The sequence below is a fragment of the Lepisma saccharinum genome, chromosome 5 (assembly GCF_977018435.1).
Source record: "Lepisma saccharinum chromosome 5, izLepSacc3.1, whole genome shotgun sequence".
NCBI lineage: Eukaryota > Metazoa > Arthropoda > Insecta > Zygentoma > Lepismatidae > Lepisma > Lepisma saccharinum.
Window position 1 is genome coordinate 38,518,011 of NC_139233.1, and position 25,837 is coordinate 38,543,847.

At 40.0% G+C, this 25,837-nt stretch overlaps 3 protein-coding genes across 3 annotated transcripts in view; 2 read left to right on the forward strand and 1 right to left on the reverse strand.

Moving 5' to 3' along the window:
- The window catches only part of Pgm2a (phosphoglucomutase 2), a 134,036-nt gene that overhangs the window by 61,146 nt on the left and 47,053 nt on the right, over window positions 1-25,837 (reverse strand). The gene's annotated exons all lie outside the window — the stretch shown is intronic.
- On the forward strand, window positions 8,606-10,348 carry LOC145987996 (uncharacterized). The gene has a single exon (XM_083122836.1). It carries the CDS (start codon window positions 8,606-8,608, stop codon window positions 10,346-10,348), a length of 1,743 nt encoding a protein of 580 aa, XP_082978962.1.
- LOC145987771 (START domain-containing protein 10-like) overlaps window positions 21,298-25,837 on the forward strand; it is a 104,927-nt gene continuing 100,387 nt past the window's right edge. The window contains exon 1 of the mRNA XM_083122451.1: window positions 21,298-21,357. Coding sequence (XP_082978577.1) covers window positions 21,334-21,357 — 24 coding nt within the window. The 5' untranslated portion in view covers window positions 21,298-21,333. The remainder of the gene's footprint in view (window positions 21,358-25,837) is intronic.

A 25,837-nucleotide genomic window follows, 5' to 3' on the forward strand; every position in this document is an offset into this window, starting at 1 on the left:
CCTGGGATTATTTTCTGGTGTCTCTCCATTTTGCCATAAAACACCTCCAATACCTTTCTTTGAACCATCTACATTTATGTTAAAAGGTTTAGAAAAATTAGGCTGTGCTAAAGCTTCTGGAGATATAACCATTCACGTAACCTTTCAAAAGCTTCTACATGCACTTCCTTCCACGTCCAGAGAATATTCGACTTTAGAAGTTCATAAAGCGGATGGGCAACTTCTGCAAATTTATTCACGAATTTTCTTCTCCAGTTAACTAAACCCAAGAATTTTCGAAGTGACCTTTTGTTATTTGGTGTTGGAAAATTTATTATAGCAGAATTCTTGCTACTATCTACCTTAATTTCATTTCCAGAAACAATATGTCCAAGAAAAGCAATTTCTTTAGAAGCAAATTTGCACTTTGAAAACTTGATGGACATATTAACATCTTTAAATTTTTGCAGAACAGCTTCCAGGTGTGTTAAATGCTCCTGCCAAGTTTTACTAAAGATCAAGAGATCATCTAAATAGCAAACAACAAAGTTGTTGAATTCTCTCGTGAAAATTTTGTTCATCCTGTCTTGAAAAATGGACACAGCAGATCGTATGCCGAAGGGAAGATATCGAAATAAATATTGTCTACCACGATATGAGAAAGCAGTATAAAGATGTGATTCTGGAGTTAATGGGATCTGGAAATAGCCACACGATAAATCAATAGAAGAGAAATATTTTGATCCCAAAAATCGTTGTAACATTTCATGAATTGGTTCAACTCTAACTTGAGGACTGATGACATGCTTATTCAAATTTCTAAAATCCACTACTGGTCTCCATAAACCACCTTGTTTTGGCACAATGTGTAGAGGATTTAAATATGGGGAAGATTCTTGATATATTATATCCCAACTTTCCCATTTGGCGAGTTCTTCTTCTAAATTCTTTCTCCTAGAAATTGGTATAGGATAAGGTGCCGTGGCAATAGGTACGTCACTGCCTAACTGTATCTTATATGGGTCTACCTTAGCATGTCTTGGTTTGTCAGAAAATTGTTCGTGATAATTCCATAAGAGCGAAAATAAATCACGTTTCTGTGAGTCACCGATATCTTCAATTGCGAATACTTTCTCGTGAATATCCCTCTGGGAAGGCATATAATTTGTTTCAATATCTAACATTTGTACATATTTTAACATTCTACATGACTGGAATTTATTCTCAGTTATGTCAGTATCGTGCTTGACATCAGATACAAGCTTGTCAGATTCAACACTTATCGTACTAGAGTTCTTATTATCTAATGTTGTACACACTTGCTTTCCTGATGAAGTTATTAAACTTATATTCTGATTCCTAAAATCCACAATTGCCTTGCACTTTCGTAAGAAAGGAACACCTAAAATAATGTCTGCATTAAGTTCTTTTAAAAATGAAAAATTCCATTGGAAAGTATTCGCAGTCAATCTGAATATACAACCGACAATTTTGCACTTTTTATTTCCAGCAAATCCAGATAGTCTAATGTCATCCACCTTGTCCAACGTAAGATTACCAATACATGATGATATCTTGCACCAAACCTCATAATTCATAACATTTGCTTGGCTACCACAATCTACTTATACAAATGATAGGCAATTGACATATAATTCCATGTACAATTGGAACTTCTGTTAAAGGTACAGGAATATCTTCATCGTTAATAACCCAGTCAGGTTCTTCCTCAAACCATTCTAACAAAAAATTAATTTGCAAGTTACTTAATGCATTTTCATTCGAAAATTGCATAGCATCACAAACATTAAATAAATCATTTGACTCTTCCTTGTGCCTCTTATAGGTAGTGCAGAGGGAAAGAGGCTCTTCCGACTGCCACTTTAATTTAAAGTAGACTGCCTTTCCAACTGCTGTTGCCTAGCATCATTAAATTGTAAAGACTGGACACCACAAGTTGGATTTTGAGTCAAATTAGGATTTACACCAGTATTAGATGTACTCGTCATTATATTACTTTGCATATTGCTGGGCTGATTCCTCATTGTATCACTCACCACTGGCACATCTCGATTTTGTGGTGGACAGTTTTCGTAAACAGAGGGAAACAAAGATATGTTACTATTATAGTAACCATTTCTAGAAAATCTGTAATTAGGCTGCAAGCAACAATAATCAATTCCACATTTGAGTTTACCTATATCGTCTTTTGCACCTTGTAAAGAACCTTCAATGTCATTTATTTGTTTCTCACGAAGATCTTGTATACTAAGAATGTCTGATATTTTACAGTCATAATTTTGCATGCTTTCTTGCAACTTCTGGTTTAATTCTGCATTTGAACTTACACACGTTTCTGCTAAGGATTCGATTCTCGTTGTTACATCAGAAGCCAACATGTCTATACGGTTATTAACCTGCTTAAAATCAAAATTCATAGATTCAATTTTGGACTGTAATTCGACATTGGAAGCTTCAATTTTGGATTTCAACTCTTCGTTAGAAGCTTCAAGCTGAGATTTTAATTCCTCGCTGGAAGATTTCAATTCTCTATTGGAAGCTTCAAGCTAATATTTTAATTCTTTGTTGGAATCTTCAAGCTGAGATTTTAATTCTTTGTTTGAATCCTCAAGCTGAGATTTTAATTCTTTACTAGAATTAACTACAACGAACTGAATGCTCTTGATTGTTTCTAGCAGATCGTTAAAATTAGGACTAATACTCTCTTTGTAAGCTGACAATTCATATGGATTATAGCTAGATTTACAAGATTTACAAAAGTAATTCTCTACCGTAGTAGAATAAATAGACCAATGAACAAGTGACAACTTAAGACAAGAAAAGTGAAACCATGAAAGACATTTATAGCACTGAACAAATCTGATGTCAGCTTTCGTATCACCACAACATTCCACCTTGCGAGTACTGGTATCAGTCTTATCATCAGAATTAACTTCTTGACCTTGAACGTTTGTAAACGTTGCTACATGTGTGCCCTCGTATTGCATAGCAGTCTTCTTTCTGCTACGAGATTTAGATGAATCTCTGGAAGACATTTTTCATTAACGAAAAAACTTACACACACTTAAATACTTGAATATCAATCAAATGCAGTTAGAATTCGCTTCAATCCCAGACCTACTGAGATTATATTTCACATCATTTATCCGAAGAACTACTTAACTTCAGAGTCCTGTCACACGGTCGCCACTTTTTGCTAGTGTCGTAGAGGCTTGAGCATTTTACATTATACTCAGTAAATCACTGTTCTACTTCACAGCAAATTATGAAATAACAATAATATATATATAGTTCAAAATCACAACACTGTTCTCTGATGAGTATACTTATTATTTGCACTGAATAAATACATTAATTATGCACCAATTACTATGATTCGAACTATATGAAAAAAACGTTCTTGTTATCTCTTTTCACTTGTTTCTTACAACTGGTTGCTACGCAACAAAACAGTATGCTATGACATTTCTTTCTTTTTCTTTTACACAAGAAGTGATTATATATTTTACAATTTGAAAACAGTCACACAATCTGGCGCCAGTAATACCGCTCTTCCTCGACCTGTTTAGCGGCTAGGTAGTCAACACGACCGGCTTCCCTCTGTCGGGTCACAAAGGACAACATAGCCTCGCGATGACAATCGCTGCTTTCATGCATTTTTATTCTTGATTCGCCTGCCCTCCAGTTGTCAAAACCGCCAGAAACGAACTTGGTCGCTTGAACAGCACTGCCGCCGAACAATTTGCATGCAAAGCAGAACATCTTCCCTGTCGAAGGCGAGTAGCACAACCAATGTCTGTAGGATTTTTCGCCATTGAGCGGATGCGTACGCATGAAGAAAGTCTTTGTGCATCGACGTTGGAACGACTCGCCTGGGTATCGTCTGGCACTTTCTTCAAACGTCGATTCAGTTGTCTTTTGGACCTTTCTTTGGCCCAATATTTTTGAGTGTCATCGTTGATTTCACCCCACTGTCCAAAATCATTGGTGAAATCCTCCAGCGTCGGTGCTAGTGCTTCAGCGATAGCGTCTCCTTTCACCTCTTCTCTCTTCCCTGAACTTTCTCGCTCTTTATTCTCTCTTGCCTCGACAGGTCCATCTTGCTTGGCCTGGCCTTCAGGAGCACTCGAACTCGCAATCGCATCCGACGCAGACAATTGAGACGAAGATGTTCGTACTCCGAAGTAACTCAATTTTGGAATTTTCGCCAAAGCTTTTCTTGTTCTGCTGCTTGTTTCCTTTTCTTTTTCACTTTATCCCACCCACTGAGTTGAGACGCCATAGTGAGCTTGCGTGAAACAGTATGAACAATATCGCAATGTGAGGTTACGTCAAAACCTAATAATGAAATACCGTCGATTTTTTTCTACAACTAACTTTCAAGGGGAAAATTTTACTACGTCGCACTTACCGAACAATAATAAAGTGGCAACAATTCGCCAAGATATTGCAAAAAACGCAGCTAAATTACTAAGTAAACTGTTTAACGTAAAATTGATAGCATTAACTTGGAATCTTTCGGTGAACAATAAACACAGCGACGTTATAGTTACATCACAGCACAAAGAATAATAGTAACTGTATACTAAGTAAAATCTGTGTCTAGGCGTCCGAAATTGGGGCTCCAAATTTCATTCTAAGATTTATTTTCAGGTTAATGTAGCAAAAGAAAACTGTTCAGCTTTCGGAAAATTCTCGTCTGTTTTCATCTGGGCCTATTTCAGGAATGAGCCTAATGCTGCAGCATCAATAGCACCCACTTTAATCCGACCCTGATCAGAATCCTTTATTTTATTGCTTGCTATATGTCAGGCTATAATCTCGCACCAAGCGATTACGATCTGTTCCTGTACATAAAGAAACATCTTGGTGGAAAACACTTTGACAATGACGATGAGGCCAGGGAAGAAGTCACAGCTTGGTTCCAGATGCAGGCGGCGGATTTGTACGATTCGGAGATACAAAAAATTGTTCTGCCTTTGAACAAATGTTTGGACAATGGTGGCAGTTATGAGGAGAAATAGCCTCTGTACCAGTGTATCCAATGTAGCTTTAGTTGCATGCAATACATTTCTTGTATATCTTATTTTTCGTTTGTATCTTTACTTTCCTGACAAGCCTCATATGTTACATAGCCCTTGATTTAACCAATTGCCTTCTTAGGGACAGTTGTCAGCACTACTTTTTTATCTTATGCATTTTCATTGTTTTTTTAATTATAAACAATGGGATAACTATACTTTGCCTGATTGCAAGCACCACTTTGGTTTAGCCTTTAGTGGACAAGAACCTCTTCTGCATATTAGCCTCTCCAGGCAGGAACTTTTCACATGCGCACATTTCAAACTTGTTATAATGTACACTCCTTGTCAGAAAAAGTGACACATACTTCAACTATACAACCTTATAAAATGTGCCACTTTATGTCAACAGGAGTGTAAAAAATAAATTATAGCAGGAGAACTAATTGTCATAAGTGATATGAAATATCCTCCCCCAGGAATTACAGGATTGTTAGTGGAGATAAAATTTATACATTTCACCTCCCAATAACAACAGTTAGAGGAAGAAAAATATGAAAATGGTGGTATATATATCACATGACCTTCTCACAATAAATGTGCTGGTCTAGATTTAGATCACTCCCGTTCTTTTACTTACATCTGTATTTGAATGGAATATAACTCTTGTGAAAGCCCTAGTGTAGATGTTCCGTCCAAAACAGAACATATTTCAACTCTCTGCAATGAATAGTTCTGATTCTATGATTTTTTAAAGTACATTTCCATTGATTTGAGAAGCCGATACTTTAACAACTAAGAAATAAAATCAGCCTATGGCAAACCTCCAATACTTCTAAATAATGCATTTTAATTTGAGTATGTTATACCTTCATGTGTGTATATAAACAAACAAAGACAGAACTGAGTAATCACCTGTACTTTCAGAGAGATATGTTTATTGCTGCCACATAGTACCGGGAAATGTGTAATTCCAAACATTCTCAAGAGGTTAAATAGGTTGGTGAAGTGCACAATAACTTTTTTTTTTACATTTGATTTTTAATTTTCAGGTGTCTCACATCATTTGCAGCACAAGGAAGGTAGACACAAATCGCCCATCGTTCTTTAACTTCTTAACTTTCCTCATGCTGACATATCTGATAGCTATGACGATCATTATGTTCTAACACCTTTACACAGTTCATTGTTCATATATCATTATTAATCAGACGTCAATAATCATTTTGCATTATGTACATTTGTCCTAGTTTGAGTTCCTTTCACATTATTCCTCTAGTTAACGTACCTTTACTATTTGCCATGTACTGCCATCTATCATCCACTTCTTGAACTATATACAACCGTTTCCAGTCATACGGGGACGTAACAATAATAATGTTTTGTGATGCATTTACGGTGCAGTGAAGTGAATATTTCAAAATGTGGATGTTGCGTTTTTATTGCGGGCGACTTTACTTTTGTGCATTTCCATGCAGATCCATACCAAAGGGTAGGCTAGGCGCTAGGAAGCTGAAAACTAGGAGCCATTCTAAACTTTATACATAAAGAGAACGGAGATACTCCGGCCGTCTTCATCCCACAAGGTTGTTCCTATTCTCCGGCCGGCCGTCGTGTCAACCAGTGTCCATTCACAGCGCAGAACGGTTATTTTCCGTGCTGACTGATTCGAGGAAGAGAGATTTTATCGTTGCCGCTTCTTGCCCAAACAATGGGGGTTATTCCTAAGTAAACAAAAAATGATCGATCAGGCAATTCGATTATTGCTGGCGGGGAAAGAACTTCCGGTTTGGCGAATTTTCCAATGTAAACAAGTGGAATACAAGCTCTGCCCGAAAGGTACAAAGTACAGACTTGAAGTCATCTTGAAGTATGGTCTTGGCAGAAGTGACGTCACCTAGTACAGTTCGAAAGCGCCAAGAACAGAAGCACGCAAGTGCACCGCTCGCAGTGCAGATGGTTGGTGACTAGATCACGTGGTTTCCGCACTCGTTGTTCATTTGTTTAAAATCACGGAGGTAGAAAGCCAGCGACACAGGTAGATAGATATACGTTATAGGCCAGCAAGTCTCACCCTTCAGGCCGTTGTCCAAGATCGCCTTAGGCCGTGTCCGGATTGGCAAGTGCTCCCTCCCGTTCTCTCCCGTTGCTCTCGCGTGCCGTCGAAGTGACGTTCAAGTCGTCCGAATCTACATGTCCCCTTGTAGTACGGTTGTCACTTTTCCCGCTAGGTGTCAGTCCGAACTTCACCCACCGCGCTCTGGGGCGCAGGCGCATCGCACGGAAGCAGAAGGCAGACGCCAAACAAACATGACAATGATTTCCACCTATTTACTACTCATATTAAAAATGTAACACGCTATTTCATCATTTACAATTTTTCTACATTTAGTATTATTGATAAAATGTTAAAGTAAAACTGAGTTTTACATCCTCTAATCAGTATATGTTGCCTGTACAAAGCAGCGATGCCAACCCTAGCATAATGGTGCTAAACCTAGCACTATTTAACCGTCCTTGGCACCTAGCACCCTGTGTTTGGCATAACAGCCAAATCTAGCATAATCTGCAACCGTTGGTAGCATTTGAATTCAAAAGGAACGGACTCTGAAGAAGTAAAAATAAAAATAACTGCAAGTCTACATTTCAGGAGTGGACATGTTTCCCATAAAAGAGAGTAAACCGGCCCAGGGATCCCACCCTCCAACAAGGTCTTTCATGTCTTCCGCATCTTCCTGCCATAAAATCGAAGAAGAGGGTGGGGGCGACCCACCCCCAAGTTTGTCCTTTCTCAGCACCGACACAAGGGGTCAGCCATTTGCGGCGCCTGTATTTTCGCGAGGAATGTTTATGACAGGATATAGTAGAAAGTTGGATTCACAAATAAAGCTCATGTGCCGCCCGCCCTCCCTTGTGGGCGAATTTCAACAATCTTTATTTCAAGTCATATGTCAACAACACTTCAATTTGTCTTCAGCTTGTGTTTGGTTCGGTTCGGTCGGCACCTTACCATTTCGGAAGCCGTCTCCCGTGGCGGAAAAAAGCGTTGTTCGTGTGTGTGATTTTAATTCTTCTTTCGTGCGTCTTTCTGTGTATTTTGAGCGTGTGTTTGAGTGTATCTGTGAGTGTTTTTTTTCCCTAGTTTTTTAAAAATTTGTGTTTGTATAATATATTGGGAACAATTTCGAAAAAGATGAGTACTAATAGCAAATGAAATAACTGTGAAACTCCCGAAAAGAAAAAAAGACTTCGGGGGGATTCGAACCAGAAATGGGAGTCCTATGCTCAGAAATACAGAAAAGAGTGGGAAAGTGAATCCGGTTTTAAGGGGTGGTTACGTCCAAACAATGATAATGCTGGGAAAGCATACTGCTCCGCCTGTAATATAGATTTACCTGCGAAACGTAGTGTGCTGGAGAAACATGCAACCACAACAAAACATGTCAACAGCGTGAAAATTTTGGGGCATGGACAAAAATCTCTTTTGCATTGTTTTGCAGCTTCTAATGAAAGCCAGGATCTCAAAGTGAAAAGAGCAGAAATTCTTTGGGGGGGGGGGGTTCATGGCAGAACATAATATCCCGATGCGTGTGGGGGATCACCTCGTTAAGGTTGCCGCAGCCGCGTGCGAGTGTAAAGTTGCGCAGTCAGTAAGATTAGGAAGGACAAAGGCAACAAATGTAGTCAAAGACGTAATTGGTAGGTGCCACTTTGAAGACATTGCTGAACGTTTTCGGGAAACAAAATTCAGCATAATTGTTGACGAATCGACAGACATTGGTACAATTAAAACATTGGCCATATGCGTTCGATTCTTCGACGAAAATCTGAAGAAAATGGACACGAAATTCTGGAAACTTGTTCAGGTGTTCAGTGGGTTGGATCCGGATGCTGCATCAAAAGGGGCGACAGCAGCTCGTCTCTATGACGAAATGATGCAGACATTCAAAGATGCTAATGTTCCGGAGGATAATATTATAGGTTTTGCGAGCGACGGCTGCAACGTAATGTTCGGGAAAGACAATTCTGTCTCAAGTAGACTGAAAGAAAATCTTCCGGGAATTATGACTATGAAGTGTATCTGTCACTCGCTGCATTTGTGTGCAAGTGAAGCAACTAAAAAGATGCCAGCTTCTTGCGAACCAAGGGATATTTACGGTTATTTTAAACATAGCAGCAAAAGGCAGGCACAGCTGCAAGAATATCAAGAATTTTTCAATTTGGACCCACACAAAATATTAAGACCCTCCCAAACTAGATGGTTGTCGCTCATTCAAGTTGTAGAGTGGCTACTCGAACAGTGGGAAGCACTTCGGGCATACTTTGTTCAATGTTCGTTTCAGGGGGACGAAAAGGCTGACACCATTCTTTTGAAAATGAACATTCCCGAAACTAAACTGTACCTGCAATTTTTGGAATACGTTCTTCCGAAATTTACAAAAGCGAATGTTTTTTTCCCAAGTGATAAGATTGTCTTGCATGCTCTTCATTCAAAAATGACCGAATTATTCATGTCTTTGCTTTCGGCATACATGGACGCAAATAGATTGAAAAGACTGGATTTGAAGGACATCGATCCAACCGATGAAAAGTTGTTTGTACCGGTTTCAAATGTGTATGTTGGTGTCGAAGTGCACAATAGTTTAGGCCAACTGATAAGGGACACAAAAAAAGTGCAAGAATTCAAGAGTCGGTGTAGAGACTTTTACATCACTGCGTGCGTCGAGATTGTTAAAAGATACAACTTTAGGAATGACATTCTCCCAAAATTGCCTTGCCTGTCTCCACGAATAGCCCTTCAGATCAGCAACATTAGACCAGAATCTATTGTACCTCTTGTGGCAAAACTTCCGCGGATTGTGGCTTCCGAGAACATCACAAAAATCCAAAGGCTAGATGATCAGTGGCGAAAATTGCCCACCGTTAATTTCCCTGAAAAAATGTCTGTTTCTGATGTTGACAGTTTTTGGTACAATGTCAGCAAAAGTGAAGACATACTCGGAGAGCGTGAATTCCAGGAACTGACGGAATTTGCCCTGAGTGTACTTGCATTGCCACACTCTAGTGCTTCTTGTGAGAGGGTGTTTTCTAAAATAAACTTAATTAAAACTAAAACCAGGAACAGGCTGCTCACATCTACCATGAATGGAATCCTTCTGGCATCGCAGTGTGTGACCCCCACAGGCTGTGACAAATTCAAACCCACGGACCGTATGATAACATACATGACGAAGTTTACCTTGTACCAACCTTCTACTTCATCTGGGACACCATCAAATGTCAGCGATGAAGAAACAGAAGATGTTTTGTTTCCAGAAGATATCTAAAGTGGAATGTACATATATTTGTAAATATGTAAATGTGTAAACAATACGTACTTTGGCGTGTATTCCCATACAAACTACTACTACCACTTCTCTGGACACCAGTGTCCACCAGTCAAGATTTCGTGTGAAGTCAGAAAGGCGGTTCAATTTGTTCGTTTGGTGAGTACTTTTTTCCTTATTTGTTCTTTTTTTGGAGGGGGGGGAATTGAAATGTTAGTTTACATAGAAATGCCTTGTATAAGCATTTAAAAGTTATAAAAACTAACACAAAAGTGTATGTGTCTAGCTGGGGGGTTGCTAGGCTGTTGTTGGGGGGCGGAGCCTTGGTAAGGTATGGACGTGTAATTATGTTTATTCCATCCAATGATATATATAAGGTAGATAGCTAACTCCGTCTCTCCGCAACGGTCGCGGGTGAAGCCACTCGTGCGGGCAGCCATGCAATAAAATTCATTCACTGCTATTAAATTAATGGTAAGTCAGGCAAAAATAATTCGCGTACCATGTAAAGTTTTTTTTTTTACAGAAAGTAATCGGAAATATTATAACTAGTAGGCTAAACAAACTACTGCCTTAATGCAACATAGACAAGGACGTATTTAAGGTCGTCCAGGGGCTCCGGAACCCCCCCCCCAAAAGACTTAGCAAGTACTAAAAATAATGTAAATGTGCTTCTTTATTACTTGTTTATTTATTTCCACCGAACTTTCTGGAAGGCAAGGCTTATATTGCGATCATAAGGCTTTGTATGGCAGTGCCAAAGAAAATTTATGCACACTACTATTTATAATAATGTGCATAAGATATTATTCACGAACTTTATTTTTCGTTAAGTGAATCTAACATAGTTCTTTTGCTTTTCAATAAATATTCCATTCTGTATCCTTTTAACGAAATATTCCATTCTTTATTATTTTGTTCCTTGCCAGAAAAGTTGTTTTAACATAAATTTCGTCGATTTTAACTATGCGCAAGCTAGATAATGAATACAACCTGTTATATCTCTATTCTTAAATCTATAATTTTTATCTATTCATGTACTAGTAACAATATAATATTAATTTATTTACACATAATTATGAATAAACCCATAAATTATATTAACGTTATATAAACATTATTGTTATTAAAATAGTAATAAAATATATTGTTAATAATAATAATAATAATAATAATATCCTAGCACAATCCGGTGGCGTTCTAGCATAATTTTACAGTTCCAACAGCACCTTTCGTAGCTGAGAGGTTGGCAACGTTGGTACAAAGTGAAAGTTAGAATATGGTTGCCAAGCGCAGCGTCACAGCGAGTTCAAGCGTGCATCTGTCGCGCCTCTCTGCTCTTCCCTCCGACTCCACGTCTGCCGCGAATTCGGACAACGGAGTTTGGCTGAGTCCCCGGATGGAACGGTGCTCTAGGTGACATCTGCTGCCGATTCGGACGCGGCCTTAGTTCAGGTGATAAGGGACATAATCAAGAAGAAGAAGAAGAAGAAGAATGGGCCAGCAATTTGTTGGTTATAGTTCTTCTAATATGTGGAAATGTATGTGTACGAACATTTGAAAATGCCATGTGATTTCTATGGTGAAAAATAAGTGTTTAAAACGCGAGGAAAACAACGACTACTCAGTTTTATCTACTGATCGTATTTGGCGCTGCAGTCGAAGTACAATTCGAAAGACGTGTACTTCCAGTCCACGACTTGAAGACCGCACTCCAAGACCATACTCGGAGGATGCTCGCTTCAAGTACGGTCTTGCACCTTTCGGACACGGCCACAGATCGTCACCGACCTTATTTTCTTATAAAACATCGGAAATAAAATGGATCACTTGAAACTTTTGAGTGATATAGAGAGACAAAAGTTCCTAGAAAAGATTTGCATTTCCCGAATCCTTTGGATGCAGATATAAGGGACAATACTAATATTTTCCAAGGCAATGTTGATCTTCTACCAACAGTTTCGTTTCTGAAAAGACTTCTCCAGGTTGAAATGAAGCTAACATTAACTATAAACATTGAAATGCTTCGATTACAACAGTATAAGAAATAATAATGATTACTACGGTTAAAATTATTGATATACACTAATAATATATACCTAATTAAATAAATTCTATTCGAATTTTATTATTATTATTGGTTTTCATTATTATCATGCTATTCGATCCACGAGCCGAGTGAATATCCAGCACAACTATTTCCCATTAATACTTTTACATTTCATAGTTACTATACTGAAATGCACAGTTATTGTATTTTGTTATTAACTTTTGGAAGAGTCGTTCAAGAAAGGACTTTAGAAGTTAGAAAAAAATACTCAAAGTTTATATTGTGTGACCTCATCTAAAATTATAATTTTTCGAATTCTGAAAACTGTGGAACGATTTATTCTTTGAATTAAATGTTAGAATATGAAAAAATATCCTTGTTGCTGTATTGTTCACTCATTTTTTCGATCTAATGCATATTTTACATTGATTACTCTGTTCGAATACTAACCAAGTGAACTTTATTTCTGTTATTAATAATAAAAATAATAAACTTCCTGCTTTTTTGCAACTTGAAATGAAAGATGCCAATTTCCAGAGGGGGGAGAAGGGGTCAACTGACCTACCGACGCCCATGGAGAGAGCGCTTATCAACAACCAAAAGGCAAATGAGATTTAATATGATTATAAATAGTTCCAACTTTTAAATTTAATCAACACATGTGCGTGCGTTAGACAATTATAATTTTCGAAACACGTAAAATATTTTCATTTGATTGGATGAAGAGCCTACTCCCTCGCAGAGCCTACTCCCTCGCAGAGCCTACTCCCTCCTGTTTGTGTCCAATCTCTTCGCTTTACTGTCTACATCCACTGATTTTTCCGTATCGGGTCTGTCTGAAATCGATGCATAGATACCTGAGATGTTCACTATCTCATGTTGAAACCAAAAGCCACACAAATTTTGTCGCTTTTTCCGAAGACATTGCCTTTACACCTTTGAATTCAATGTTATTATTTTAAAACCGGAAGGGCAGTCCCCGCCAGCACCAAGGAAGCACAGAAATGTAAACATCCGGTAATAGCGCCCATAGGTCTAATTGGTTTTTCCAGTTTCAGTTGTGCGAGTTTCTTTGTAGATAAAGGCGGCAACACAGGGTCACTGCCATAAAGGTGTTCTCCGCGCCGGATCCTAGGCCGTCTCTGCTATAGGTAATTGAACGCTGCTGCTGGATGAAGTCCAGAGCAGCTTTATGCAGGGACTAGGTCGGATCACTAACCAGGTGATTGAATCCGGATCTGCCGCTTCTCAGTCAGACGTTCTACAGACTTTCCACGGTGACTAGAAAAACGGCACAAACGTCAGGCATTAATTTTGTGACGGCACAAAACTGTGAGGGGGCTGCGTCAAGTTTCACCCCCCCCCCCAATTAAATTTGCGATTACTCGAGAACCGTACATACAAACGAAACTAAAAGCAGCACAAACATATTTAAATCGTTTTCACCATGTGGTGGGGGCCAACTTGACAGGGTTGTGACTTTCGCATTTCCATGTACCTTATTCGTAACCTCCCAACGTGGGGCTGACAGACAGAGTGGTTTCTGCTACGAAAGTCAAAAATAGGCAAACGGAAGAAAAACAGATTACAAAAGGTGCGCTCCAATTTTTTACAAAGAATATGTGGAGAATATATAATATTCTAAATAATAATTCCGCATATTATTATGTAAGACTCAAATACAGCACACATGAAAGTATGCAATATCTATAGACCGAAACGTAAAATGGATACACATGCTGACAGACCTGCCTAAGCAATTACAAATATCGTATCACAGTGCAACAAGTACGTGTACATCATATTTCACTGTTTTTCTTTTTCACTTACCGGAAAGGATAATAATATTCTGGGAAATAATAAAATGCAGTAATAACATTCAATCGAACATCATTTCAATGTGACAATAAAATAACATAAAGAAAAACATCATAAAATGTCAACCTAAGCAGTTTCAGTCCATGACCATCTATTTCATTTTCACGTATCTCGGTAAGGTACATAAAACCAAGCACAAAACTGCATTTTAACATGAAGATGATGACTATGTTTACTTATTTTTCAATTTCACTTCGTCTTTTACTTCACGATCCATATTTCAGGACCCACTACCATAGACAATTTGCGGAAATACGTGTACTAATAGCAGTAGCGGCTTCTGCCTATTCGCACATTCGCACGTGCACCCCCAAATAAATCTGTAATGTAAATCATTATTATTATACTTATTTATTGAACTCTAACTCCTTCGAAACATGAAGTGTTCCCACGTCGCCCCACCAAGAGAGATGGTGGAAAAGTCTCCGATCCGTGATATCAGCCCGCGTAGACCAGGCCGCGATCGAGACAGGAACACAATGGTAGTTTCGCTCGCTATGACGCTGTTGCAGCAGTCGCGTAGACCGTAGAGAACTCTGATTGGGTGTTTTGGCTTGAGCGCCGTGTGAGGGGAGGTTGCATCATTTAGGAAGGCTGTGAACGCAGCGATCTGTGTGCGAGGAAATGTAGTGTTGCAAACCCATTCCATTGGAGATCGTGTGACGGAGTCGATGCAACCCATAGATCATCGCAATTTGAGGGATTTTTTTTTTTTATGAAAGATAAATTTCGATGGTATATTGTCCCGAGCATAACAGGGGAAGAAAAGGAGGAGAGGGTGGGAAGGCAACTGAACCAAAACGGGCGTTTTAAGCATGCCTTTGCTTCATGCATCTTGGTGAAATAAACGGTCTCTGTGGCGCAGTAGCCGAATTATCAACTCGCGGGAAGGAAGCATGCATCAAATAGTCAGCTGTTTTGCATTGTGTGCCTGTTACTGCGGTTGGCCGCGGTGGCTCAGTCGGTAACGCGTCTGACTACCATGCTAAAGGTCCCGGGTTCGATCCCCGGCCGGTTCAAATCCGGGAACTTTTCTAACGACCCAGCGTCGAATAACATGGGTACCTGGGGGAAACCCTGGGGGGTAAAGGCGGTCAGGGGCGTGATGCTGATCACATCACCCCCACTCACGACCGGATCAAGAAAGTGTGGGGCGTTACCCCCACACCCCCTATACGCCTTCATGGCGTGGTGCTAAGCACAGGGGAGCACTTTACCTTTTTTTTTTGCCTGTTACTGCGTTACAAAATTATTTAACGCTGTCAAAAGGTCATTCTTGTTTCAGTGCAAAGTGTTTGATTTCATGATGAATAGAGAAACTGTACATAGCGAAAGCAGACTTAACGTTATTGAATTTTTGGAAGGAAGTTAGCTACAAAGCCTGTAGCAACTGCAGTAATATATGGATACGGCGGAAGAGAAGGAAAATTCTGAAGTACGATTACGATGCAGGGCAGTGTGAACTTAGTGAGTACTGTTATTTGCTTTAACATTTAGTATTATCTTGATTTCGCTTGATTTGCTTGGTTTGATCAGTCTGTCATTAGAAATAATCAACTGCTAGATAGATTTCAACTGATTTCCTCGATGTGGTAGTTGGATCGGCTTCTTTGGTGTACGCCAATGTTAATATTCTCCTTGTTCATTAATATCAGCAGAGCGGGGGAGAAAGCTTTTACGAAATATTTTGCAAATCGACAATAGTATTGATATTGCAGATCAGATCTGTATTTCTATGTTTTGAGTGATTTTGTCAGGTTATCGATTGCTGAATTACATTACATGCTCATGATTGCCTGAATAATTTCCAAAATATTTAAAATTTGTAAAAAAAATGTATGAAAAAATCAGTGAAAGGTGATCAAAACTTGGGTTGCCAATATATTAAGCTTCATTATGTACGCAAAAACGGGTGTAAGTATTTCACAGGGGTGGTATAACACTTCTGGACAATAGACTGAAGTGCACACACATAGAGCCAGACCACGAGCCGCCACTGACTAATAGGGTTCGAGAGTATTCCGCTCGTTCGGTCGTTTTTCTCTCGAGCGGAAGAACTATCAATTCTGTGTGCCATCTAGTGGCGTATACTGGGTTAAGAACCTGGGCAATCGCACCATATCATAGTGTTCGAATGGACAAACATTTGCTGGTGGGGGTGTTTTTGTTTTTTAAACTCATTTGGGGTGGCGGGTTGAAGTGATGCGACACTGTGATTAAAAATATATACCTCATAAATTAAACATGGAAATGTTCATTGTCAGTAAGGAAAGGATTTAAAGAATTTCATTCTCATTTGCATATATAGGAGGCCATATTGTGAAATATTATGTAGGCCTATATACGAGAATAAGAATAAAATTTAAACCTACCTATTTTCACGATTTGCATATATAGGAGGCCATATTGTGAAATATTATGTAGGCCTATATACGAGAATAAGAATAAAATTTAAACCTACCTATTTTCACGATTTTAAGTTCGGGTACTCCTTTTTGGCGCAGTGGTAACGTCGTTGCCTTGAAACTAAGGGGTTCCGGGTTCGATACATGGTGGTTTAGATACCACTTTAACTGTAGGTCCGATCCCCTTTAGCTTATCTGTTCCTAAAGTTGACATACAAGAAAAATCCACAAGGATTTGGAGATTATCGTCATTCGTAAGCCGAATCGACAGCTTGTTAATTATGTCCCTCATTTCAGTTCACTACACAACACAGCACATATCATTCACAAAAATGCAATCCACTCACTACTGTATTCACACGCTGCCTCTAAATAAATTCCACGCACCAAGACCACTCGACGCGATCTAGATTAGAACTGGTCCTTGTCATTTCGGTAATTTTTAGATGCACTCATAAACCATTCCCGCTCAGCCAACAATTTTCTACTCCCCACTGTATCTCTAGTTGTTTGAAGGTCAACGACCTCTTTTTCAACTCCTCTGCAAGCGTTCAATGATGCTCTTGTCCCTGCCATATGACTAGGGTGACCAGACACATACATACAAAAAGGAGGACAGAGCAGGCGAAAAAGGAGGACAATGTCATAAAAAAGAGGACACCAAAAAAAAGTCAGCACGCTTGCCATTACTCACAATTTAATCAATATAAAAAGGCTTATCGACACTTTGCTCAAAGATACTTTTCGGATGATATTTTTCACTACTTACCTTTGGGCCTCTCCTATGGCGCAGTGCTAGCGTCGCCGCCTTGTAATGAAGGGGACCTGGGTTCGATACCCGGTGAAGGCACATAGTGGTTCGGATCCCTATTTAAACTGTAGGTCCCGTCCTGATTAGCCTTAAAGTGGACTTTATAACACCAATCCCCTTACCTTTAAGCAAAGAGAGTAATTTTCACAAACCGAATTAAAATTTTAATAAATGTCTAGTATAGCACAAACAAGTCTAACTCGTTTCTTCCTTGATTTTTAACATTCGTACTTACCTATTATGCTTTACGGAACATTTTTTAAGGTGTCAATATGATTTTTTCACGAAAATAATCTCCATTTTTCAAATTAACGAGTAATTTCTTTTTTCATTTTTTCGCTTCATACGGCGCATAAACCTTGTGTGATCATTGCGCGTCGTGCTTGTGTTTTGTCGATTTGGAGTGGGTATGCAGCGTTTCCAACCTTGTTAACAGAAAAATACCTACTTCCGCGTTACTAACTTTGTATTTTTTTCCGGTTTTGAACTTGTTGTTCGTGATCGCGTTGCACCACAAACTATTCACGATAGCCCCAGAAACCATTCACGAATAGCCCCACAAACCATTCACGGATAGCCCCAAAAACCATTCACGGTAAGGAACCATTCACGGATAGCCCCAAGAACCATTCACGGTTAGGTTAGGCAAGCATAGTTAAAAATTTTGGGGTCGTAATAATATCACGGCGTGGTTTGAAACACTAACAGGGATCGAAGCAACGGTAATTGCGTGTCGAGAGATATTTTTGAGGGGAAAAAACATGAATTACCGCTATAATAGATTCCCACATGATGGAAAACACCTTCAGAAAGTTCAACAATGCTACAGAAACTCATTTCCGTAAGTAGTTTCTCCTGTAAAAGTGAAGAAATATGTTTGTGCTATACAAGGTGTCCCACTCGTAAGGGGCCCCGGAAAAAGTGTTATAAAAATCTTAATAAGAGAGGATATGAAACCAAATTTGTACATGACATACCTTTATGGTTGAGAAATGAAGGTACATTACAAGAAGTGCTGGAAGTGACCTCCCCCCACCTGTATACACAGTTCAACACGGCGCTGCATGTTCGTGAATGTTGCTGCCAGAGTATTCGGCGAGACTGCCTGGATTTCACGGCGGATGTTCTCACGTAACTCGTCGATGGTGCGTGGTTTGTTCTTGTACACACTAGCTTTAAGGTGACCCCACAGAAAAAAGTCAGGGAGTCAAGTCCGGTCACCTTGGGGGCCATAATCCTTTCGAAATCACTCGGTCAGGGAAAAATTATTCCACCGCAGCCATACTCGCGTCAGACGTGTGGCATGTTGCCCCATCTTGCTGGTACCAGCCAAGTGTCAGTTGCTTGTCATCCAACTGGTTCACAAACTCATGAAACAATACCTGGTGCACATCACTGTGTTGACAGTAGTGTCAAAAAAAATTAGCCCGATGATGCGCCGCTGTGATAATGCACAGAACACGCCCACTTTCTGTTTAATGAAGGGGTTCCTCAACGATTGCATGCTGGTTGTCACTACTCCATAAACGTGTGTTTTGTGAGTTCACGTATCCTGACAAGTGGAACCACGCTTCATCACTGTACCACGTGTACAAAGCTGCCACGTCGACGAGTTACGTGAGAACATTCACGAACATGCAGCGCCGTGTTGAACTGTGTATACAAGTGGGGGGAAGGTCACTTCCAGCACTTCTTGTAATGTACCTTCATTTCTCAACCATAAAGGTATGTCATGTACAAATTTGGTTTCATATCCTCTTTTATTAAGATTTTTATAAGAGTGGGACATTCTACTAGACTTTTACCAAAATCGATATTTTCTTGCGAGATCATTGTTGATTTTACTCTTTTGCTTCGTTATTTCATGAAAGTGAATATTACTTAATAAAAATTCTCACTATGCGTTTCTGTATCGCGTATGTATGACTCGAAAAGGAACTAGTCGACCTCCGTAGCAGGGTAGTTGGCACAGAGTGCTAAGACGCCACGGAATCCTGGTCCAAATTCAGGCCTGGGTATGGGTGTTCTTTGTGAGTGTCCCTTCATCAAAATCATCATCATTGCTCATTATCATCTTCGCGATAAGACGAAACGGGCAGAAAAGCGTAGAAAAATAAACCAAATCAATCGGAAATGAATTGTACAGATTACATGAGCCCAGCAGTCTCAGAAGGCGAGACAATGAGTTAGAATAAACTTATGACTCAGTCGGGCAAAGTAATCGTGTTCAGCTCCCAGATAGGTGATCATTGCTCGAATACATAACGTGCTCCAAATGATATGCCTTAAATTATGATCGTTGTGTGTGGAAGCATTCCTTGTGCAGCACATTGGCTTTGATCGATGATAAACTCCTTCCCAAGAAAAGAAAAAAAGGACATTTACCGATTTCTAAAAAATCCACCCGGACGCCAGACAGACGCCGAAAAAGGAAGACATGTCCGGATAAAAGAGGACGTCTTGTCACCCTACATATGACACACTTTCCCCTTGACTGCGATAATTTGGCTTCAAAATTCCCCATTCCTGGAAAACATTGACCCGGACTGTTGAGGAAGTTCAGAGGGTTTTTCCCGGCCACATGCAACCCTGTTCTCTCTCCTGTAACAGTTTGGCTCCACAATTCCCCGATCCTGGGGAAATTACATGCTGGGAAAAATTGGTTAGCAACATTGATCGGGGGTTCTGTCCAGCTTGCCAGTCATCCCCGTGGAGTTGCCCGCCGGCGCTGGGCCAGCCGTCTCGCGAATTCAAAGAAAGCGGGCAATGTTTCCAACTCCTCTAAGAAATCAGGTTCATCTTCTTATTGAAATGAACAATTTTATGCACATTTTTCTGATATATATTTTTTTCTGTATTTTATTCACTGAGTCTGGGCTTCGCAGATAGCCTAGATAGCCCTGAATATACGCCTCTGGTGCCATCTATCGTTGCCCGTGCAAATTATTTGCCGCTCGAGCGAAAAACGCTCATTGCAGCAATCTAGTACCCACCGTTCATGCGCTAATGGCGTTTGTCACAATATTAACAAATAGCAGGTGGTAGAAATGGGGGAGAACGGGGCAAGGGCAACATCGTCCCAGGAAGCGGCCGAATCTTTGCCCACAAGACTCGCCACGATTAACCTAGGAAGTACAAAAGTGACACACCAAATCTGGCGTTATTTTACCGTAAAAACAATTGATTTAGTTTATTTTACTTCGCGTTTTGTGCCTCTTGGCTAATTTGCGAAGATGGGGATGAGTGATGAAATGATGAAATTGATGAATGGACATTCACAAACAACCAAGCCCGACCAGGATTCGAACCCGGGACCCTTGGCGTCGCAGCGCGATGTGCTAACCACTCGGCCAGAGGGTCGGGCTCCGTAAAAACAAGGATGGGATTTTACAACCCAACAACTTTCCTTGTACTGCTAAGAGTACATGAAGTACGATGTTGATATCAAGTTATCAATATTGTGCATATTTACTGCCAAGTATAATATCAACTTTTCCCAAACGATACACACGTCACACAGTGCAAGGGCAAAGGAACGGTCGATTTCTGATAGCAACAAATCAAGGCTAAATGAGTCATCTCAGGGTCATAATTATTTCGCAATAAATGACTGATAAAAAAGTTCGTAGAAGCATGTCAATTATGGGGGAGAACCTATTTTCTAAACAGCTTGTATGTTGGAAACTGGTTGATGTACCAAAGTTCAATAATTATTATATTTCCAAAGGTCTACCACCCCTTTAATAAAAAAATAATACGATTACCGAATCACAGTTTGTAGTGGCTTACTACTGTGGTCAACTTAGAGAGTGCGTGTGTGTTCCAGTAGAGTTTAACTGCAATGCTGCGTATACTAAGCAAACACGTAAGTCAATATACGTAAGCGAACACAGAATCTAAACAAGCACTGACATTTTTTAAAATTGTAATCATTGTTGTTGTGGGTACAAAATGGCCTCCATAATCTAGTTGTTCTTGTGATACGATACCAAACAAGAGATTAGTGGCGCAGGAACGGGCGGTACCTATAAGGGTACATTGTACCCCCTTAATTTTTTTGCGGGGGGCAGTACCCCCTTAAATACGTCGATTCACGTTGTAACTCTTGCAACCCCCTCAAATAATTTAACGGACGCAAGGTGCTGTTGTTAAAACAACATATTCTCTCTAATTGCTCAACAAAATAGTTTTTAATGTTTACAATCATTATCCTCCTTTCCAGAAGAATTCAAATCACTGTAACCCTATTCAGCTATTCTATTACATTGCGATTCTACGAGTTAGTCAGTCTACTTGCTTTGTACTCTTGGTGAAAACCTCTTTAGGGAGACAAGAATTGTTTAAAATAAGTGCGAAAACGATGCAATAAGATAACGTTTAGTTTCAGACATGGACGTTCCAGGGAGGGGGCAAGCAAGGTAATTTTTTTCCAGGGGGGCAAAGGGGGTACATTTTTCCCCATAACAGCGATGCCCCCTCAAAAAAAACAGTTTCAGTCTGAAATTATCATGTTCCTTCAACGTACTTATAATAATTAACATAAATTACTGTGACTGAATTGAAATTTTGTGTGAATTATATACTTTTTTAAGTGGACATTCATTTTCCAGGGGGGGGCGGGAGGGAGGGGAGATTTTTATGAAGAAGAATTGTTCGATTGGAAAATGAGATATAAATCTGCTTCAGAAGAATATATAACTGACTTTCTTCCTTTTCGAATTTTTCAAATGGAATTTTTAGAAGCTAAATAACTCCACAGTTCAGGACGTGCCAAACAGCTTTTTTTAAGAATTGAACGACGCGTGGGGTCAGTGCATTCGCTGATTTCTGTCTTTCGAGTCCAGAGCTTTTAAATTTTCAAATAGCTTCCCAATTGTCCTCATGGCGCTGGGTAAACGCCGAAATTTTGGACCTCCAACCGAAAAAACACTCTCACTAAAGGCGAGAACACTAATCATCTGGCTAAGCGGGAGTCCTGTCACAAGATATATTGTGGGCATTTTTAGTACCTATGAAATTATTCCATCACTATATAATCAGAATTTTATGCACAAATAAGTCTACTCAAAATTGATTGATTGATTTGCTTTATTTTACTTCGATTTTGTGCCACTTTTGGCTAATTGCGAAGATGGGGATCAGTGATGACATTGATGAATGGACACTCAAAAACATCCATGCCCAGTCTTGGATACGAACCCGCGACCCCTGGCATCGTAGCGCGACATGCTAACCACTCCGCCACGGGGACCGGCAAATCTATTGAAAATGTCATATAATATTATCAGATTGATTATATTTGCAGATATTTCTGTGATCCTACACAGGAACAATAAAAATATAAATTGTGAAGGTCTACGCTTTTTCTGATGGTCTACAATGTATCGCTAAGTGCGTCTAAAATTTATAGAAAATGTGTGAGTATATACGTATATAATAGGGCTGAGCCAGAGGTGGGATATCATCCAATCAGTTACGGGCTGACGTGTGGTCAGCACGGCGAACCCCCAGTCGTTGTTGTAGGTTTTCCATGAACAGGTTACGCTATTCATTCATAAATAATGTAGCTAAATAAATGTAGCCTGCTTGGTGTCTGAAATTAAGTGGTCGTGTTAGGCAGCTTTCAGATCGAGTGACAAGCGACATGCGACAAGCAACAAGCGATACGTGCCACTTGGGAACGAACCTTCAAAATTAAATTAAACCTTGTTACTCTGACTGGGAGGTTTTCTCAATAGTGTGCATCGTGTCGCCTTGGTCTGTTGGTCGCGCATGCGCGTTTGGCTTTTTCAACAGTCATTTCGAAAATCCCATGGTCACGTGTCACTTATATATCTTGTCACTTCGGCCTGAAAGCTCAGTTACGGTCACACTACAGAAGTTTCAGAGTCCTGCCCTGGGCATGGGTCTCTCTTTGTGAATTGCCCTTCATCAATTTCATGCATAGGCGTCCGCACGGGGGGGGGGGGGATTGCCCTCCCCAATCATGGACGTCCCCCGATTTTTGCCACGGAGGGACAAGCAAGGTAATTTTCCATGGGGGTATATTATCCCGATAATAGTGTTGTCCCCTCAAAAGACACTACTTGAATTTGAAGCTATCGCATTAATGTATGTAAATTACTGTGACTGAAATCAAATTATACGTGTGAAATATATACTTTTAGGTTGACATTCGATTTCTAAGGGGGAGGTGTGGCCATCCTTACACCTCCCCCCCTTTCCAGACGTCTTTGTCCCTACAATATTGTACTTTCACCTAGAAATATAGTGTAGGAATCTTATAGCCGTTATTAAACGGTATTATACTCTTAAAGAAAATGAAGTATTTTCAAGCCGATTAAAGTTGAAAGCAACTACGGGGGAAAGAAGGTGCAGTGGCGCAACTTCAGGGTGGAATGGGCATTTCCCTTCCCCAATCTTGGATGGAAATCAATTCAAAGAAAGCAAGACTAGTAGAATCTAAGAGTAGCAGAAGAAAAGGATACTCAAGATGGGATTAGTTTCTTGCATTATTTCTTCCAGACGGGCAAGAGTACCTCTGGGGGGGAGGGGGGGCAATTGTCCCTCTCGATATCAAATTTTATACAAATAAAGATACATTTCGTAAAATTTTCTTGCTCACTTCGCTCGCAATATCTGCGTTTCTTACAGTCTTGTCAAGTTCAGAGCCGTAGCTAGTGGGCGGCGGGAGTTGACCCTGGGCGCCGAACGATCTAAATGAAAAGAATTGTAAAAGAGAATGCCATGGCGCCCCATGATATTTGTTGTGCCATGTTAAATCAATATTATTTTCAGTTTGCAAAAATTTAGATCAAAAAATGTCCTTGCTCGCTTCGCTCGCAGCTTCATTGTTTTCTATAATGGATTCTAAATTTCCAGAGAGAGAAGTTTACTTCAGACTCCTGCTGCTAAACAGATTTGTGTTAAATGCATGGACACATTTGTTTGAGGAAAATGAGTGCGGCACATTTCGGAGACAATTTATTTATTCGTTACGGTGCGCATCAATAAGAGTGAGATAAAGTGAGGTTTTTATTTCCCAACTGAACTTTTATCAAGGCTTCCCCCCTCCCCCGGCCTAATCAGAGGGTCTGCGCACGCCTATGTTTTCATGTAATCATTGTTCATTCTCATCGTTGCGCAGGCACGTATCCAGGAATTCCTTTCGGGGGGGGCTCAACACCATTTATTTAAGGGGTATAGTAAGAACCTCACAATTGTATGTTTAAGACCAGTGGTGGCAATTGGGTTCCAAAACGGGGGGGGGGGGGGTCGGAGGGCGTTGCAAGGAAAGTTTACTTTCTCTTGGTAGACAAGGCTTAACATTAAGAGGCCATAATGTTGAGGCAAAAAAATGGGGAGCAACTATCCCTTAAATCGTCGCCACTGTAAAGCTGTCATTTTAATCAGAACGTGAAATCGGAACTTTTTTTACCACTCGACTCCTGTGTTTCCCAGTGGCGTAGCGTTATAGTACGCCCATACGCCGGGCGTTCCCAGATTTAAAATTTCAAAAATGCTAAAATGCTGTGATTATAAAGTAAAACGTGACTAATTGAATATATGTTTGACCTTCATGGCATTATAATAGCTAATTTTCGCGATCCGCTTGCAACGCTCCACTCTCAACACTCGTTCTAGCATCTCTTTTCAATGCCTTTCCCGGCCGGACGCCGAGCAGGTTCGGCGTACAGGACTCCTATATTCCTTGCTGCCTTTATGGAGGGAAAGCTTCCATTTCTACAGCACGCTCGTAAATGGGCTCTCTTACGCTGGCGTACGAGAGGTCTACCGTGCATGCGCGCCGACTACGTGGGTGCGCCGCACCCACAAGATTTTTAGTTTGATAAAAACAAAATAAAATAAATATTTCTCACTTGCCATTATCAAAAAATAATAAATTAAAACATTGAGATGGAAGTTAAAATTTCTACTTCGCCGGGCAAAAATTTTCGCAATTTCCAAACGTGGCACGGGACGCGTGTGGAAAGCAGAAACACAATATTGAGTATTGCTTCTTTACATACTTTCGAATTCGAACAGTAGGTTTGCTAGTCGCTATGCATAAATTCGTCATACGTTTGTCGTCGTCATCACAACCCGAGAATGTGTCTTCTGCCAGTTCCTGTAGTACATTAGCAACAAGTGTCAAGAAATCGTCAGGCAGGTCATACCATGAAGGATGGAAAAATACATTTCCTTGGATTTATTACGACAAAGAATTGGACAAAGTATTCTGTTGTGTGTGTAAAAACGCTTTTGATTCCAGTATAGTGCTTCCGTCGGCAACTGATACTTCTGCAGACAGGGATTAGTGTAATGCATTTGTTCGAAATGAAAAC

What these genes read in the sequence shown, in the direction of transcription:
- LOC145987996 (XM_083122836.1), top strand. Translation starts at nt 8,606, where the DNA reads ATGCGTGTGGGGGATCACCTCGTTAAGGTTGCCGCAGCCGCGTGCGAG.